Below are 20960 nucleotides of genomic sequence, written 5' to 3'. Positions count from 1 at the left end.
AATTTTTGTAAAAGAGAATGGTGAAAAATTTACATTACATGGCAGATGAAGGAATGTATGGTATGGAGGTGAAGCAAATAAAGGAATAACTGATTTTTTTCATAGGAGTAATTGTATAATGAGAAAAAGTTAAATATAAGGTGGTAGTATGTATGATGCAGAAAAAGCTTAAGACAGTATGGTGCATGACAGTATGTTGAAAATATTTGGGGGGTATGGTTTGGAAAAAAGATTAATTTATTTGATCTCAATTTATTTATATACTTGTAATGAGTTATGGTTAATGGGTGGTTAAATGACACCATTAGCATAAAAATAAGGGTAGAACAACTGTGTACCTTAGCTTACTAGAATCAGTTTATTTATGTATTTCTACCAAGGTTATGGTTAATGTGTGGTTAAGTAAAACTATTAGCATACAAAAGTGGGGTAAAACATTTTGTGGAATGTTGTTTACATTGTTTGCAAATGCTGCTGTTAGAAGTTTGCAACAAGGGGCAGCTGAGAAAAGCACCGTAGAAAGTTTGGGTGTTAGAATACCTACTTTTATGGTATTTGCTAATGACTTGGTATTGGTGACTGGAAATAATGTGCGGATGAAGAAAGTGCTTATTGGCACTACAAAAGGAGTTAAACAATGTGAGACTGATATTGAATAATGAAAAAGTTTCAGTTTTGGAAATAGTAAGAGTGTGATGGTGGTTATTTTTCTGAGATAGAAATAAGTGTTATGATGTGAAGTTTGCTGAAAGGGAGATTATTGATTGAATGTGGATACGTTTCATTCGACTTATGTAAAACATATACACATATATGATACATGTGAATATATTTGAGAATTTAGGATATGTTGGTGTTGTATATGGATTCCTGATTAGTATGGAAAAAAAGTTGTAAATATTTTTGAGTAATATGTGGGTCAGAGCTAAATCCGATAAAGAAAGGGGTGATGTCCTCCTATTCATCTGTTGCAGTATTCTTTACATGAGGGAGTTCTCTGCCAATGTCGGACAGTCTTTCACTGCTGTGCAGTGCATGTGTACGTTGGCCATAAAAGTGAGCTACACATGCACTGACCTCAGAACATATCTGCTGCCAGTCTGAATCCCACCTTCGAACATGGGTCTGCTCACCGAGCCATTAGCTGTGTTCCAGCAATTTTCTCATATAAGTGCCCCGTTGGGGAAATGTTTCTTTTGCTACTGTTTTGTGGTAGGGATCATGTCATTCAAAAAAGGCAAATGCCAGTGTGGAAGACAAATTCCATGTAAAGATAGCCATCTCCAGTTCTGCTTAGGGCGTACCCACGACCCGAAGTCCTGTCCCATTTGTCAGGCCTGTGTGCCCAAGACCCTAAGAAGTAAACTTTCCTCCTTAGCCATTTACTTTGAAAACCACAGCTTAAACTTACTAGCTAAAAGCACAGTGGAGGGATCTTTGGGACCTGAGGTCAAGTCGATCTCAAAATGGAAGGCCAGAAAGCCGAAGCCTGAAGTTTCTGGTGCATCTGTTATCATGGACATCTCTCCTGAGGTGGATGAGAGCCAGGAGAAATACGTATGGTTCCTGATTCTGGTTCACAGGCTGAGCCCGATGTTGAGGCCGTCTTGGATCTGACCACAGGCATGTCTTCAGAGGCTGAGCAGGCATCTGCCTTAGATGTACAGGGAGAACTGAGACTTATGATAACCAAAGACCCTAAGGGGATACCTCAGATCCTGGTATGGGAGGAAATTCATTCTGATATTATTGAATGTAGGCCTATGTCTGGGCCTCCTATGTTACACAGGGCAGACCATCAAAAAAGAAGCAGCAGAAGTCTAAACACTTGTCCCTTCCAAAGGACCCTCACAGTGATTGGGAACAATTTGCCCAGGGCCTTTTCAAGGCCCTTCTTGCCCTTAAGCCCCCTTTGGGTATTTCAGTCCCTGCCCCACCCTGTGCACAGCTGCTTCACATAAAAGGGTTAGGGAGGAGGTTTCTTCAGATTAAGATTCATCCCTAGAAGAGGAATTTCTGGCCTATTTCTCATAGATCCACTCCCCACACCTCCCCAGAGGAGGACTCCAATGGAACTGACTCACCCATGGAATAACTTTCTTTTGGAGAGAGATTAGTCATAATGAGAGATCATTTAAAATGGGGTAGCACTCGGGTATCTGAAGTACAAAAGAGATATAACAACCTTCTGCAGGTGGAATCACTCAGCCCTTCAGCTGTTTCTTCAGTGTTACCTGCTTTTCTAGACGCCTTTGCCTCTGCTTCCCAGACCCCCGATTCCCAGCCTCCTGTGCCTAAGAAGCCTGACTGATTTTACAGAGTTCCCGAGGACTGCAAGTTTCTGCTTAAATGTCCTTCAGCAGACCCATCGGTTATTTCATTGGCTTCAGACAAACCATCCATATTACTGCCTTCAACCTCTCTTTCCTTCAGCAGCAGGATCCTGGAAAGGCTGGGCAAGAGAGTGTGCATTTTTGGCACCTGGGCATTTAGACCCATCAATTACCAAACACACATGACCAAATTTGCCGTATAGCTTCTGTCTCAACCCTCTCAGGTAATTTCTGACTTACCGGACTCAAAAGAATAAAACTTTGGCTGCATACATGCTTGGAGCCTCCTCACAAGTAGCCCACCACTCCATCAAATGCAGCTGTGATGCTGCAGAAGCTTCTGCCAAGGCAGCTGCCTCTGGGTGTGTCTTAAAAAGATTCTCCTGGTTACGGTTCCAGCCATTACCAGACGACATTAAATCTAAACTTATGGATGCCCCTTTGGACAACTCTGCATTGTTTGGCCCTGCAGCTGCTAACTTATTTAAATCTCTGCAGGAAAAGGGAAAGGAATTGCAGGAATTGAAACACATCTTTGTTTCCGCAGTGCCTAAATTTCAACAAAGTTACCCAGCAAAAACTGCCTTTGTATTGGGGCACTCCTGCCCTCCTCCACCTAAAACAAAAAAGGATGGTAGGAGGCCTCAGCAGCTCAGGGCTGCTCCTGAACTCTGTCTCAGATGCAGCCCTTTCCTGACAAGCCTGGTTCCCTCTGACTGCCCAAACCACCTCACTCACATTCCCCTTTCCCAGCAGCTATCTGTGTCTCTGCTAGTCTGGAAAGCATAGCTCAAGACTCCAGAGTTCTGTCTATCATTCAAAAAGGATACTTTCTGGTATAGGACTCCCTGCCTTCCTTTGGGGGCATCTCTCAACCACCAAAGGAGCAGCTACCCTCCTTTTCAGAGGCACTGCTAGACCTTGCGGAGACAAGGGACCGACCATTCAGGAAGTTCCTCAAGACCAAAAAGGAAGAGGTTTCCTACTCCAGAATGTTCCTAGTGCCCAGAAAGGATGGTTCTTGGAGACCCATTTTGGATCTGTTTCATCTCGACACCTTCATGAAGATACCCACCTTCTGTATGTTAACTCTTCAAATCTTGTTCCCCTTTATTCTGCCACAAGCCTTCTTGACTTCCTTAGATATCAACGATGCATACCTACACATTCCCATCCACCCCAACTACAGGAAGTTTATACATTTCTCTGTGGCGTCCTGGCATTTTTAGTTCTCTGCCTTGGCCTTTGGACTTTCTACTGCACCAAGGGTATTTACAAAATGTCTGGCCCCTGTGATTGTCTACTGCAGGCTTCAGGGCATTCATGTTTTCCCTTACCTGAATGATCTACTCTTTGTGTCAACCACCCCAGAGATCCTAGAGCAAAACATCCTCTTTGCCATGTCTCTTCTACAGCTTCTGGGATTCACCATAAACCACAAAAAAATCCATTTTCACCCCCTCTCAGGACCACATCTTCCTGGGGTGCAGGATTCAGACAGACCTTGTGAGAGTCTTTCTTCCTCCTCAGAAGGCACAGGACCTCACATCCTAAAATTTCTGCTTCTTTACAACATTTCAGCCAGAGAGTTTGCCATGTCTCTTCTACAGCATCTGGGATTCATCATAAACCACAAAAATCCGTTCTCACTGTCTCTGAGGATCACATCTTCCTGGGGTGCAGGATTCAGACAAACCTCATGAGAGTCTCTCTTCCTCTGTTCCACTATTCCAGTGCTACCTTTGCCAAACTTCACATGAGAAAACTCCAGTGGTTCCTAAATTCAATTTGGATCCAGCATTTGCATCCTCTGGTCTTTCCAATTCCTCTCATCTCTTGTCTGAAGAGGGACCTACAGTGGTTGATCCAACAAGTGTCAATCAACCCAGGACTCAATTTGCACCCCTGCCACCAGTTCAAGAGCTGTTTACAGATGCCTTTGTTATGGGCTGGGGGCCAGCTTTTGGAAACCTGAAAGCACAAGGGTTATAGTTCCCATCTCAACAAAGAGAACACATCAGTGTAAGAGATGAGTGCTGCTAGCCATTCAGGCCTTTCATCCTCTCTTTCTCCCAGGACTTTTAAAGCTGTTCACAGACAATATGACTGTCCTCTGGTATGTAAACAAGCAGGGGGAATAAAATCCTACCTACTATGCAGGCTGACACTCCAGGCTTGGGAGCTGGCAGTCCAATATCAGGTGACGCTTCAGGCATTGTACATTCCATCCAGCCAAAATTGTGTGGCAGATACTACCTTTAGCAGGTCCCTAACACAGTCCCATGAATGGATGCTTCAAAGGGATGTGTTTCTGGACATTGTCCACCAGTGGGGTATACCTCAAGTAGATCCCTTTGCCTCCCCCATAAACAGACAACTTCCACAATTCTGCGCCAGACTCCCCCATAAACAGACAACTTCCACAATTCTGTGCCAGAGTTCCACACACACTGATTTGGAAGGTAGATGTCCTCTCGTTCTCCTGGAAGGGGATGTTTCTGTATGCATTCCCACCCCCTTCCTGTCATTTCAAAAGTCCTGTTTAAAATTCAGCAGGACAGCCCAAAAATCTTGCTGGTGACTCCCTTTTGGCCAAGACAGGATTGGTTCCCTCTTCTCCTGCATTTAGCCAAGGGCAATCACCACAAGTTACCTCATAGGGTGGACCTTCTCACACAAGACAATAGAACTCTCATCCATCCCCACTTGCCTACCCTTCAGTTGACTGTGTCTCTGAGGATGTGCTAAGGGTCTTGCAGGAGGCTAGGAAACCCAGTACCAGAAAATCTTGCCTATCCAAGTCAAAAAGATTTTCTTTGGTGTCTCTCATGAAATCAGCAGCCACTATCAGTGGAAGTCCCCCTTGGTTCTGTCCTATTTATGTGAATTGCTCACTGCTGGCTTGGCCTACTCTTAAGTGAAGGCCCATATGTCAGCTATTTCTGCCTGCCTGCCTCTATCCCCCTCTAGCTAGCAGATTTGAGGCTAAACAATTTCTTAAAGGTGTCCTTCACATTAGACCTCCTATTCCACCTTCTTGGGCTCTTAAGTTTGTACTCCAAAAGCTGACACACTCACCTTTGGAGCCAGCTTCATCAGCTTCCCTTTGTGTTTTTTCATAAAGACAGGGTGCACTTGCGTACCAACCCTTCCTGTATGCCCAATGTAGTCAATGAATTGTCACTCAACCAGTCCATTCATTTATTTATCTTCTTTTTTTCTCCACAAAATTCTGTTGAGAAGGTGTTGCACATTCTGGATGTTCATAGAAAACTTATATTTTACTTAGACAAGACCAAGTCTGTTTGGAAATCAGGCCAGCTTTTTGTATCCTGTCATCCCAGAGCTCTGGGATTACCTGTTTCCAGGCAAACTATTTCTACTTGGATTTCTAAGGCTGTTTTGTTCTGTTATGTGAAGCATAGTGCAAGACCCTTGCTTCCTCTGTAAAGGCTCATTCCATTAGGGCTGTAGCTTTATCAGGTGCTTAATACTAGCTCTATTGTTGAAGTGGCTAGATGGACTTCTGTGCATACCTTCACGAAACATTAGAAATTGGATAGCATTTTGAAGTCTAGGGCAGGTTTTGCCAGGTCCATACTCCATGGCTTTCTAGAGAGCTCAACTGCTTCTTCCTCCACCCTCTCTTCATGAGCTTTTGTACTCTCCCTCCTGTAAAGAATACTGCAACAGATGAATAGAAGGACATAGAATAGTTGTGTAAAAATCTTACCATAACAGTAGATGTCCTTCTCTGTTGCAGTGTTTCAATCCTTCCCTTCTTCCCCCTGGCAGTTTGGTTCTTTACTTTGGACAGTCATACCCTACTTTCCTTAGGCTGGTTTTCCACCTGGGGCATTCAATTCTGAGGTTGGTGCGTGCGTCACTTTTATGGCTGATATACGAGCATAGCCGGCCTTAGGCATAGGCCAACTAGGCAGCCACCTAGTGCGCCACTCTGGCATGGGGCACTTTTCTAGTAATCTGGATGGTATAAGTAGACCAGGATGAGAGCACTGGGTGGATCTGGAGGGGACACTGTGGAGACCTTTTGCCTAGGGCACCAGTTGACCAAAGGCCAGCCCTTCATACGAGAACAGCATACGTGCAACATACCATTCAACCTATTGTAGTGAAAGACTTTTGTATCCTGCTGCAAAAGAGAAAAGGAGGACATCTATCATTATAGTAGGATTTTACACAACTATTCTTTATACTGTTATAAAAATGATTGAGGTTTTTATTTAAAACAGTCATGCTCACTGTTCATTTTACTTCATTATACTTATTCCGGATAATATGTTTGTACATGGCAATGAAATGTATTATAGGAATAAATTGCATACTCTTTACGGAAAATACTGTCAGATCTTTTAGATCCAACTGAGCTACCAGCAGCTCATCAAGATGGAATTTCAATTTAATGTCTCATCTGAAGGAAGATGCACTCAGGAATGCACCCCCACCCCTTATGTTGCAGTACAGTGTCAGTGTGGGAAAATGAATCCACACCCCTGGTATGTGACTTTAATTCACAGTCTTTTAATCTTTCAACATTACAGGGGAATGTGCTACATATTAAGCTACTGACACTAGCAAGTCCAAACTTCAGATGTCCCATTAATGAACTTGGCTAGTCTTTTCGGCATAAATTATACCTCTGCTCATATCTTGAGACTCAGGCAGTATATGCATCCGGATCTCCAGTGACCTATGCTCAAAAATTAATTTTGTTTGCTAGGAAGTCAAGAGAGGGTAGATGGCCACCTGTTTTTTTCTGCTACAGGTAGCTAAGGATCAGCCCCTTTGTGTAGGTGGGAGGCATGTTTACCCAGCTTGTTCAGACAGAGTGGATTTGGTTAGTTATCTGTTGGAGAATGTATCCAAAAGTTTGTATACTTGCGTGTTATCCTTGTCTTTCTTTTCACAAGAGCTGGAAGGAAAAAATGCCATGCTAAGGTGTAGATGAGTGTTTCTTTTTATGTTAAGTTTGATCCATAATCTGCTTACTGTCACCACTTGAACCAGTGCTAGAGGACTAAGTAGAATTTCTGAACATAAGCTGGGGGTATCACAATTGCTTTCTTCTTTTTTTTAGGAGTTGACTACTCATAAGTTGGAGTTGTTTGAACAGAACATGTGTAAGCTGGCAACAGCAAGAAATTTTCATAAGAAGGTTGGACAGTGAATTTGAGAAGGCCAAACCTAAATGCATTGAGACTGTATGCATACGACCCCTCTGAACATTGTTGCAAAAAATTAATAGCTTTTCATATCTACAGTGGCAGCTGGTGACTTCAGATTAAAGGGGGGGCTGCAGGAGATCGTTGAATGGGTGGGGCCAATGGGAAGGGGTGTGAACAACTAGAAAGGGGTAGAACTATGCTCAAAACCACAACAGCTGGAACTTTAATTAAATACGCTGCCCTGGGTGCCAAACCGTCATTACGAGAGTCCACTCAAGACAAAATGAAGTGTAGAAGAAAAAAATATTTCAATGCATTGGCTACATGACAACTTACTTAATATCTAGATGGAAACACAAAGGTTGTGAGGCATGAAAAAATAAATTGCTTTTTAAATGCATTACTGGAATGCCAGTCAAAATCAAGTATAAGATAAAACAAGCAGCTCTCAGCTCAAACCACTTCTCCTTGCACTGCAGTTGTAATTATAATTTATATTCAGCTTTGTAAAATTACCAAGTAACATGCTGAAAGTAGCAATCTCTGTGATACCCCCACTTGTAAAATGTTTCTTATCCAAAAAAAGACCTGCTGCCTGTCAACAACTATCTACTTGTTTCATGGGGAACATGTGATCAAAGTAAAAAATGAACAGCAAACAAGAAACAAGCTCAAGATAAATTGCTTAAAGGATTACTGCACAAGTTATGGACAACACATGATAGATTAGCATTCTGTTTAGTTTACGGGTAAAGCCTGAGAAGATAACTGCAAGTCTCCAACAAATGTAATGAGCTTCTGAAAATACTGTAATCCTGTCCTTTATTTCAAATACTGTCATATGCATTTCAATACCGAAGGCTTATACGTTATCTAGTTATGTAAATATTCTCTGCATGGCAACAATGAAAAGGCTTTCAAAGTTGGTAATTCTTTAACAGTATGCTTTTTAAAGCTTACTTGCATCTTACAATCTCCGACAAGCTTACCTGATGGTCAATAAAGCATTGCTACTTTAATACAGAGCAACAGGGCACTGCAACAGCATGCATTTTCTGAATAATAAGAAGCATAAATCAACAATATAAAAATATGACAAAAAAACAAAACATTCTGCAAAATCAAGGACAGATGAAAAGCCACGGTCGTACTTGTGGTCTACCTTGGATGGGGGAATACTCTGCACACTTACACTGCATAACTGCTCCTTGCCTTGCTTGGACACATCCAGAGCCACTACAGTGGGGAGTGGGGTGCAACAAGTAGGTCACAGTTTGAAATGTCTCTGGCTGACTGTGATGGCTCTGACACTCATACCTCTCAACCTCAGAGCAAGAAATCTGGACAAAGCCATACATAGAAGTGGGACACAGGCCCAAAAATAGACAATGTTTAAATATTGCTCTTATAAACTTAGAAAGATAATAGAATAGTAGTAGGTCTTGCATTAGTATGAATTTTTAAAGGTATGAAATCTGAAACTCAAATGTCTGCCATTATTTTCTAACTTCAGTCTTTAATGATTTGCAACTAATTTGCCAGAAAACCACAATTTTATGAAAAACGGACCAAAAATGTTATATAAAAATATAAAATTGCCACACAATACAGCTGGGAACCTGTCAAAGAAGGGACACCTTTTTAAAATTAGTACTGTTAACTCGAGCAGCTGACAAAATAAGATCATCCACATGCATTTCTGAAATAAAAGTAATCTATAACTCTGACCATTAGTTATTTATAATTGTAAACCCTCCACGTTTTCTTCCAAAATTGCCATTTTGCAGAGAGATTATTAGGGGGAGAGCAACATGTTAAAACATCACATAAATGACTCTGAAATAGCACCACCCAACTATTCAATCATCAGAAAAGACAGAACCCATAAAAAAGGGGGAGGAGTAGCTCTTCTATACTCATCCTCCTTATCAGTAACTCCCTATAACAAACCTACTCCCCACTTCGCCAATGCAGAATTGCTCCTAACCTGGCTTCAAATAAATAGACACAAATACATATGCATAGCCTCTCTTTACATCCCCTGGTGACAATATTTCAATACTTGAAGACATCCTCTCATGGCTTTCAACCAGTATTAGCAACGAAACAATAATTCTGGGTGAAATGAACATTAATTGGTCCTCCATTCAGTCTCCCACAAGCCCTCTAAATATAAATCTCTGTAATTTCTCTCAGCTAATCGACTCCATAACCAGACCCTCTAAAAACTTCTCCAAAGGCAGCACCCTAGACTGGATCTTAGTCTCCCACCCTCATAACTTCTCTAACAGTGGCACCCTTCCCGACTCCCAAAGTGACCACCTCCCCACTTTTACTCACTGACTTCCTTCACCCATACAACTATATCATCACCCGCAACCAAAAAAAATTTCAACCCTGATACCTTCTGTAACTCCCTAAAATTAGTAAACTGGAACCCTCTAAAAACTCTACCCCTGGATAGTGCAGTTGCCTACTTCAACTCAACATTCTTAAACCTCTTAGATTGCCATGCTGCCATAAAATCAAAAAGAATAAAAAGCAAAACTGCCTGTTGGCTAACTAAAAACACACTAGGTATCATGCACCTTAGAGATGAAGCCTGGGCACATCACCAGAAAAACAAGTCTCCCTCCACCCTTAATGAATACAAAACACTCCGCAACAAAGTTAAAAAGCTTATCACTGTAGATCAACAGAATTATTTCTCCTTGCTTCAAAACAACCATAAAGCTAATCCACAAAAATTCTGGAAATGCATCTCCAACCTCCTCAATCCCAGCAAAACAAAAAAACGCAGCCCAGACCCAAATGCACTAGACATTGATCTTGCCACACAATTTAACTCCTTTTTCATTGACTCCATTTCCAAATTAACCTCATCCTTCCCTAACACTACACCCTCCACTTCTCCCCCATTCCTCTCCAACAAGAGTTCACCCTCCTCATCTGCATCTCCTGTCACATCTTCCCCATCTCATCCACTCTCAAACAAATTCTCTTCTCAGCCCCTACCTTTCTCAGTAAGTCCCCATACCCATATCTACCATAAAAAACTCCTCCAGAAACTGAAACCATGTCCAAATGCCCCTGGCAATATCCCCTCATACTTTCTTAGCATAGCTGCAGAAGCCATTGCCCTGCCTATCAGTATTCTAATCAATCGCTCTATCCAAGAAGGTCTTGTACCCCAGATTTGGAAAAAGGCTTTTATCATACCCTTGCACAAAGGAGGCAACAATAACAATATCTCCAATTTCCATCCCATCGCCATCCTTTCTCCTATCTCAAAAATTCTAGAAAAGTGCATTCATCTTCAACTCCTTCCCTATCTTATTGAGAATACCCTACTAACTCCCACACAACATGGATTTAGACCCGGGCACAGTACCATGACTGCCATTCTCTCCATCCTTCAAATTGTAAATAAAGCACAGGACTCTGGCAGCATTGTATCTACCCTCCTACTTGACCTGTCTAAAGCTTTTGACACCATTTCTCACAATCTCCTTCTTGCTAAACTCTCTAAACTAAACATATCCCCCTCCTCTGTAAACTGGTTCAACAGCTACCTCTCTAACAGACAACAAGCAGTAAACTCAAACAAAGCCACCTCCTCATTCATTAATACTCCCACTGGGGTTTCCCAGGGCTCCATACTGGGTCCCCACCTCTTCAATATATTTATAAATGACTTCCACTGCTCCATCCCCTACACAAATCTTATCCAATATGCAGACGATTCAACTATAATCTGTTCTGCCACCTCCATCCCCACACTCCTAAAACTTACCCAAGACACATTCTCAGCCACTGAACAGTGGATGAAAGAAAATCACCTAGCACTCAGTGCCTTTAAAACCAAACTAATGGCATTTACCCCCTCTAAAGCCACCTCCATTAATATAAGCACATTCTTTGTCTCTAGCCACAACAACACAACAATCAACTTGGTACCCGAGGCAAAACTACTAGGGGTCCTTATAGACAACCAGCTCAAATTCAACTCCCACCTACAACTAAATATTAAAAAAAAACTACCAAAATCTTGGCATGCCCTATTGCCAAAATCACTACCTCACCCCTTCCACTAAATTTAAACTCTCTACCACATTTCTCATCCCCTCTCTCCTCTGTGGTGCCCCACTCCTAACAAACCTGCAGTCCTCTCTCAAGACACGACTCTCCTCTTGCTACAACAAAATTGCCAAGTTCGCTACCAGCCATAAGTCATCCACTCACCACTGTGTATCCTTCCATAAACTAAATTGCTTAAAACTATCCAATCATCTCACCTACACTCAACTCACTCTCGCTCACAAGCTCATCTTTAACCCCTCCCTCTGTCCCTCCCTCTTCTCTACCTTCAAAATGCACCTCCCAGATAGACTACTAAGATCTAACAATGAAAACCTAATAGAACTGTACAAACCAACTTGTCCCCCAGGTAAAAATCTCCTATCCTTTATCCTTGCACGCCTCTGGAACTCCCTACCACCTTCCATACGCACCACCACAAATCACTCTTTATTCAAAAAATCACTTCACTCACATCTAATATCCCTGTGGGAATGCTCCTGCTCCCACCCCACATAATCGCTTCTCCTCTTTACACTTGCAACATCTGCTTCTATTCATTCTCTAATTCGTACTGTCTACTCTAGCTTATACTAACCCACGAGCAACAAACTACTTAGAAATTATAAAGTGTATTTTCTCTTCAGAAAAATCACCTTAAAATGCAATATTCTCTAAAATTATTTTTTTTTATTATTCTATAATACAATGTTCTTTCTAATGTAACTGTTTTTAGTATTCTGCAGTATTTGTACTTAATGTAACCTAAAGGCCATGACTGTAACCTTGCTTGTATTTGGAGCTTTTCTCAACAGGACTCCATTGAAAACGGGTTCTTTTTGGCCCAATGGACTATCCTGGTAAACCAACTGCAAATAACTAAATAAATAAATAATTGGGGACAGTTGAGAGGTTTGGATATCCTTAATTCTATAAAGCAATTTATTTGCACGTCCCTCTCAGCCTCTTAATGCAGGAAATCTGGACAAGGCCAAATATATTGGGGGAACATGCAAACAGTACTAAAAATTGCTCTTGTATAAACTTAAGACAGTTGATAAAATAACAGGTCTTGCTTTAGCATGCATTTTTCTGAAGGTTATGACGTCTGAAACTCAATGTCTGTCATTATTTAGTGACTTAATTCCTAAATGATTTGGCATAAAACCACAAAGTTTGTGAGGAACAAACCAAAAATAAGAAGCAAAAATCTATTCATTCTGCAAAATTCTGGAAAGTTGAGAGGTATAGTTCAGCCGGGGCTGTCTGAGTTTGCTGCCGTTCCCCCCCCTCACAAAATCATGGTCGAATGGAGCGTCCCCCCTGCAACCATTCCAATGTCCCATTCCTTGGTTATTTCACCCCATTTGCCATAAACACTGTAATGTGCATACTGCTTTACTTCTGCGATGATATGGATTTCATTTGAAAGTTTTATTTTACAGCATAAACCCTAATAGATATCTGCTAAACAAAGCAATGCATTCTCACAATGAAAATAGACTTGGCATTAAAACGTCTCTGCCCTTGAATCTCACATTCATTGAAACAACATTGAAACCCACATTCAAAGAAAATACATTTTGCCAGTGGCAGATAAAGATTAATTTTGGGCTGTTTTCAAATCATAGGCCCCTTGAACACGAAACATACACATGCTCTTTGATACACCTTCCTGACTGTATTAAATTATATTCCTTGTACAATACAGTACAGTACAGTTGTTAGAGGGCATTTTAAATTTATTGTTTTGAACATTTTTCCAGTAAACAATGAACCAAAATGCATGCACCAATAATGACAAAACTGCCCAATTCAGAATATTTCCATCATAAGTCTATTCAAACTTCAACAGTCCACCAGTATCAGTAAATATGCACGATCTCTGAAGAAGTCAAAGTCATCTAAATAATTCCACATTAAATAAATCTGTTAACTAATGAAGAGATTACTGCCAGCAAACAACTTTATATGCCATTGTTTCATCTACAAATAAAGTGCCTGTTGCCCTTGAGGAATAAATTGCTTATGTTGCATTAAAAAAATTATAATGCTAGTAATATCGCAATAGGAAATGGATGGCAAACTGATAACAAGTTCATAGTTACTAGGTATCTTTGCCAAAGAGGACTGCAGCATCCATCCCCTTTACAACAGAGTACAGTATCAGCAATGGATCTACCTACTGTGGGAGTAGAATCCACAGCCTTCTGCATCAAAAGCAAGTACACTACCTGTTGTGCTATTTACAATGTAAGCAGACTTCTGCATAAGCAGCACTAAACTTGTGTTCCCCTGCAGCTCTCAGCTCCTTGTAAAATTTACTTGACACTCAACTGTATCTCTGAACTTTGCAGCACAAGAAATCTGGACAAAGCCAACATTTATTTGGGGGGGGGGGGGACAAAAGCCCAAAAAACAGGGACACATTTTAAACATTGCTTGTATAATGTTGGAAAGTTGCTAGAATAAAATGCTGTGTTACCACCATACATTTCACTGCCAAGTATTGTACCCAGGTCCCTGTACAAAACAGCCAGAGCAACATACCACTATGCCAAATCATCTATTTTTTTTTATAAAAGAAAGGAAGACTGAAGCTTAAATGGCTACCATTTAGTGAATTCAGTTCTCACCATAGCTGTCAACAACTTAGCACAAAACACCTGAACAAAGCCAATAATGGGGGAATACAGCCCCCAAACATATTCAGTGAGTTCAGTTATCACCATAGCTCTCAACTTTGGCACAAAAAACCTGGACGAAGCCAATAATGGGGGAATACAGTCCAAAAGATAGGGACAAATATCCACTGAGGACACCAGAGCAAACCCACACAAACACAGGAAGGATATGCAGACTCCACACAGAAGGCACCCCAGCCAAGAATCAAACCAGACAACCCATAGCTGTCAAGCAACACTGCTACCACTGTACTACGGTCTGTTTTAAGTAACAAAAATACAGAAAATCCACAGATTTTATGAGGAACGGAACAGATATGAGGCACAAATCTGCAAATGTTTTAGAAATGGTGGTGGGTAGGGAATTCAGGCTCTTGTCACTTGCACCCAAGGTACAGGGTTCAAGCCTTATTCTCTACCCACCACCATGAAGCAACTGGGGCATTTTACACACACACACACACACACACACACACACACACACACACACACACTTCACACTTCAGCAGCGATCACCTGTTTCCAGTGGTCTCCGCAATCCTGTGCCCGCCTGATCAGCCCTCCTGTGGTCTCCCGCGAGATGTGAGGAGGCTGGAGCCTCCTGCTATTGGTCCAGCCTGCAGGCGATGCAGTCCTGTGACCTTCTGGTTTGTGCGGTCGTCACCGCACAGATTTCTGAGTTGGAAGGGTGGAGTTTCCTGCCCCCCCTATCCGGACTGCCTAACTGAGCAGTCTGGAGCTCAGGAATGCCTGAGCATGCGTGCTTGGAGTTCTGCTCTGCTTAACACAGCAGTCAGGAACTAAGCACGCATGCGCGGAGTCCAGAGCTATTTTTTTTATTTTTATATGTTCTACGGTGGGAGATATTTTTTATTTTTATATGTTCTACAGTGGGAACCCATTTTACAGGTGGGGACCCATTTTACAGGTGGGAGGGCTGCAGTCCCGCAGTCCTATAGCACGAGCCGCCCCTGCATATCTGTGACTAAAGAGGAAAAGTTTGGGCTCCTGGAATCTCTTTTTGCTTATGTATCTTATTTCCACTCTTTAGGAGTACACGTTGGAGGATACATTTACAAGGTTGACATACTGCAGGGGCCAGGTTCTTTTTAGGAGTAAAGGTTGGATATTTCACTTCCAAAGCTGACACATTTCAGGGACCAGGCTCTTTTTTTTAGGAGTAAAGGTTGAATGTTTCACTTCAAAGTTGACACATTGCAGGGGCCTGGCTCTTTTTTAGGAGTAAAGGTTGGATGTTTCACTTTCAAGGTGGACATAGTGCAGGGGCCAGGCTGTTTCTTTTTTATTTTGACCATCATGGATGCACACCCCGCCTTCACTACATGGTTTGCAAGGTTAGTGCAGTAAGTACAGCTAAGGCTTCTTGCTATGGAGTCTGTGCTCCCTTCCTCCCTCCATTGCATGTCTTCTACAGGTCCCCACCTTCTGCCTGGGAGCTGCCAGGTAGTAAATGTTCAAGGCAGGTGAGACACCCATTGTTACACACGTTTGCCTATACTCAGGTAGTCATCCAGTTCTTGGCTTCTAATCAAGCCTAGGCCACTGGCATCACAGGTTGGAATTTTATCTTTCTGCCATCAGGCCATCTTGAGTATGTGGAAAATACATAAAGCTGACCTCGGTGATCCATGGCTTGACTTCTTTACTGTGCCATTCATATTGAACTGTAGTTATAATCTTGGAAAAGCAAATTGCTTGGGTGTTGCAGTTCTTTGATGATCATGTAATACAAATCTGTAAAATTCTGTGAATGTCTCTTGGCAGATAGTACATCTATGTTTGCAGCATGCAGTAATTTATATTATGGGATGAAAACTGAAGTACTTTTCTTGTGGTATCAGGAATTCAGCTTCAGAATTGCTAAAGAAACTCATTTCTAGTAGAACTGTCAAAAGTATGTGTCCTTTGTGTGCTTTGTGTAAGCGCTGTGACAAGTAAGTGTTGTTTTTTATTTTTAATTCTTTTGCGCAGATATATTATTGGCTTTGTGAGTAAAGAAAAAGAAAAAGCAATGCTGAAAGACAAGATGATGGGGACTTTTTTGCTGCGTTTCAGTGAAAGTAGTAAAGATGGTGGCATTACATTTTCATGGGTGGAACATTTGCCTAATGGTAAGTATAGATTTTAATCTCTGTTCAAATATTATTGCAGTGTATGAGCAGTAATCATTTTGATTGATATTTAACTGTACAAACAGTTGTAGAGACCATCCCTTACAATGGCTGTCTGAAATTTTGATTATTATTTGAGTATATGCCAGTTAAATTCTAAAAGTGAAGTGCACAGTAAAAATGTTCTCAGTGATGCCTTCAGATATTGAAATTCTCCTTAAAGAAAATGTAATGTGACATTTTAGGTTACAGCTAAATGTTTGAGAGTTGTCTGTGCTTCGGTTTTGAGGGGAAGAGAGGGGAGAAGACCATCTGTAGTATGTTAAGACATAGAAGCCCACCTACAACAGGTCAAGCAATATTCTGTCAGGCACTGCCAAGCAAGCACATTCACTTACAGGCCAAGTTCAGTTTTAGAAATTCAGTATGGGATCCTGGTTGTCAGGGCATTTTAATGAATTTGTTTTGTAGCAAGTCTGCACTTGGTTGAGAAATATTAACTGTGCTACATCACTGTGCTCTTCCTTTGTAATATTGGCTTGCTTCACTACAGTAGTGCTACATTTTCCTTCCTGTCCTTCCTAGTTCAAGAGATAAAATCTGAAGTTATCTGATTGATGGCCAGAGAACTTCTGATGACTTTGGCGGGAAATATAAAACTGAAGAATTCATTTTCAGAATGATATGTTTTCCTTATGACTTGCTTTAGCTTGAACTTTGCTCTCCATACTGCTGAGCCTACATCCATTTTGTGTTCCCTTACTCAGGGCATGGAATCTTATGACAGAGTACTTTTTCCACAGTATCAGGCTAGAGGTTTGATCTGTTCTGAGTTGTCATGCATCTTCCTTGCATTGTTTTGTTGTGTGATTTCCGTGAGTGATCTAATTATTTAATTTGAGAAGGAATATGCTGGAGGTGGAGATGAAAGTGCAACCTTTGCATTTCTGAGGATGCAGGCAGTGATGTGTAGCTGCTGATGCAACAGTGGTCAAAAAGCCTTTATTAAGATTCCAGTATTTGTTTTGCTGACCCCGTATGTTAATATTTTTATTTATTCATACACAATATACATTTGGTGTCCAAGATAGAACACTGTTTCGTTATGACCACTCTCAGGCTGTAGCCATTGGTTTAACAACCAAAAGTACCACAGCAAACCAAATATGCATGCATTTAAAAATCAGTTGTTCAAGTTATTTACAATAAACAGGATCTTTTGACAAATAGGGAATGTTATAGACTTGTTGCAAGGTATTTACAGCGTGTATCATGGCTTAACCTGGACTAAGAGAGTCAGTAAGTTAGAGATACATATACTTAAAGGGTTGCACAGTGCATGCAGCATCAGGGGTATAAGGGTTGAATCAGGTTTGAATAGAGACATGAATAAGTAGGAGCAGTGATGCTGAGTGCATGAAATTTCAGTACAGGATAAAAAGTATTCTGCTCACCGGGGTCAGTTTATTGAACGTAGGTGGTTAGAGATTCCTGGTGCTAGTTTGAAATATTACTTGTGGTAGCATACATCAGTGGAGATTGAGAATTAAGTGGCAGAGCACATCAGGAAGCATTTGCAGTGTGCCTGTTTGAAGAGACGTTGTTTCATTTCCTTGCAGAAGCTCCTGATATATCTGGTGGACTTTGTTTTATCATATTTGCATTCCCAGGTTTTGGGTGTGAATATAGAAAATATATGACCAGTGCATTTTAGATTGGTGTTTTAAGTGTGGTGTGGTGTTAATGGGGACATAGATCTAAGTTTAAATGGAGGTAGAAAATCTCAGTGGGATTCTTTGTGAGGAGAAAAGGAAAGCTGAAAGAAGAGAGTTACAGGCAGGAGGAGGATGTCAGGTTATGTTGTATCTTAGGAAAGCAAGCTGTTAGTTACTTTGCTCTAACACTGGTGATGCTTCTCAGTGCGTCTGTATTTGGATTATCTCTCCTTCTGCACCACCTCAACTACTGTTTCCTTTAAAACCCCCATGTTTGGGGTTCTGCTCTGTATTCAGTGTCACATTGTGTGATGTAACACAGGACATGAGAGCATGCTTATCTCCTGAGTACCATGATTCTTTTTAGCCATTCAAATAGTTCAGCTCTTGAGTATGATATACACAGGGCAAAGTTCCCACTTTCAGAGTTTAAATCAATTATGAGACCGTATCTTTCATTTTACATAGGATTGACAAAACAAACCTCACGTCAGTATTGCCTGCTCCTTTTAAGAAGAGCACAAAGTGAAGCACTGGTGAAAATGCCAGCATTGTAGCTTGGCCACGCAAAGATACAAGAAAGAGAAACTTTTGGCCTATTTCAACTGTCAGAAAATGACAGAAGTTGTGAGTGCCTATTTTGAAGACCAGGCAGGTGTGTCTTTCAGAAAGCGCCATACCCATGCCAGAACATAGTCAGAAAAGGAAAGAAATGGCTGTAGTAGATCTTCACGATTCATTTGAGTTAGCATAACAGAGACTGGTCGCAAAACCCATAAATGACATCTTAAGTGCACATATTAATTTAGATTTTGTACTCAAGCTTGTCACGTTTTGAGCAAAAGTGACACAAGTGAAAATCATTTTCTCAGGAGGGCAAGCTCTGTTGCGCCCTTTGCATCCATCTTACTTTATTATTCTCACTCCAGGATTTCTGTGGCTAAGAGAGAAAGTAGTCACTGATAGGCATATCTCTCAAAAACCCATGGTTTTGCAGAATGTCCCTGGTTTTGTCTCATATATTTGCCCTCTCCCTAGCAAAATTTTCGATTTTCTGGTAAATCACTGAGGTTGATAGTCGGTAGTATCAGACATTAGAGGTTAATATTTTTTATTGTTCAGAAAGTGTATGTGTGTGTGTGTTTGCAAAACCTGTTACTTTAATTTTTTCAAATGAATTAGAGTAATATTTAAAAATTGTCCCTGATTTTGGGCCTGTATCCCCCATTATTTTTGTTTTAGTACAGAATTCTTGAGCAAATACGTTTAGAGGTATGCTGCCAGGCAATGTGATGCCTTTCTTACTTTTCCCAATGCACATTGACTTTGAGCCACCCACATTTTGCAGTCAGAGTATTAGGCTTTCCACTGTGAAGCAAGAAATGGAACACAAGCAAATGTCAGGTTGAGCTGCTTTGCATGGATAACTATGACTCAAGCTAGAAATTTGAGCAAGTGATTGCAGCCTGCAATAAAGTGAGGCCTTGTTGGCCTCCTAGTCCTGTCATGTAGTGTCCTCATCCCAGACTAGCAATGGCTTAACCTTACACCCATCCTTCACCTCGGCAGATAACTAGTTGCTTGGGACAGGTGCATGCTTGGTACATACCTTAGAATTATATCCCAGTGTGCTAGCATTGCCTAGACCCCCCCCCCCTTTAATTGGCCAGAACATGTGCTTGACTAATGTGTTTCTAGGGGACCAGATCTTCGAGTCCTGTAGCCATGGCTTGGCAGTTGCATTAAAAGCTGAAGGCTCCCCCTCCCCAAGATTGCCCACAGTTGCCAGCACAACACAGGGTCTGTCTACTCTTGTATTATGATCCACAGTTTAGGCCCTTGATTTCAGGCATTTGTTTGAAGTCTGTTAGAACAGGTCCTTGAGTTCAGCCTTATGGAAGATGTTATGACAGCAGCATCTGGCTTACTGTGAGTGCATCATATCCCTTTATTTTCATTTGTAGTGACATCCCTAAATGATGGTATCCTTTTACCTGTCACCATTGTGGCATGTTTGCCTCTGCATATGATGTCCTCATTCATGCTCAGTATGTCATTGTCTTCTGGGATGACTCGGAAGAAAATAGTTTCATTATGAATATAATAATGCGACCATGTCTTTCTGTAGTTTCTCACAAAATTACTCCTTTTAAGAAACTTTAATGCTTATTAAGTCTGTAGCGAAGTGGTCAGTGGCACTTTCATCCCCCCCCCCCCCCAAAGTGTTTGAGACAGTAGCTGAGGCATAAGGAGGAGGAATCTTGGGATGTTTTTCAGTGGAGTCCATTATCAGTGACTCCATAAATGTAGCTTGGAAATACCCAAGTACTTCTTCCTCAGCTCTTAGGAAGTTAGATGTTCCCTGCAAATGGAAATGAGTGAAGTGAAACCCTTACCAGGTATCCAGGAGCAAGATAGTTTGATCTGGTTCATTAGAATGTTGAAGTTATAGTATCTTGCAACTTTGGACATGATAAGCAAAGGTTATAGTCTCCTTTGCTGCTTAAATCCCTCACCCTTTTTTGTACCCAGAGCAGAAGAAAATCTCCTCCAAAACTAGCTCCTCTGTACTTAAGGAATAAAATATAAAATATATATTTATTATTATTATTTTTTTTTTTTCAGTTTTATGACCGGGAAGTTCACTGGCCCAAGAAGAGCCCGTTTTCAGTGGAGGCCCAGGAGAAAAGCTCCAATGAACAATTACAAGCATACACAAAGCAGTATATTCATCTAAATCAGGCTGAGAATACAGCATAATACATAAGAGGTATAATACAATCATGCAAACAAATGCAAATAATTGGACATTGCTGGAAATTTTGTATGTACA

General features: G+C 41.2%; 1 protein-coding gene across 2 annotated transcripts in view; it reads left to right on the top strand.

Annotated features, from left to right (window-relative positions):
* Positions 1-20960, top strand: part of LOC122811674 (zinc finger CCCH domain-containing protein 10-like) — a 3783075-nt gene that overhangs the window by 3387581 nt on the left and 374534 nt on the right. For both annotated transcript variants that reach the window (XM_044083671.1, XM_044083670.1), the window contains one exon: positions 16273-16412. In XM_044083671.1, coding sequence (XP_043939606.1) covers positions 16273-16412 — 140 coding nt within the window. The remainder of the gene's footprint in view (positions 1-16272; positions 16413-20960) is intronic.

The sequence above is a fragment of the Protopterus annectens genome, chromosome 9.part0, assembly GCF_019279795.1.
Source record: "Protopterus annectens isolate FY-2018-M chromosome 9.part0, PAN1.0, whole genome shotgun sequence".
NCBI classification, from domain to species: domain Eukaryota; kingdom Metazoa; phylum Chordata; order Ceratodontiformes; family Protopteridae; genus Protopterus; species Protopterus annectens.
Note: the sequence above shows the minus strand (reverse complement) of the source record. Positions and strands in the feature narration are given on the sequence as shown.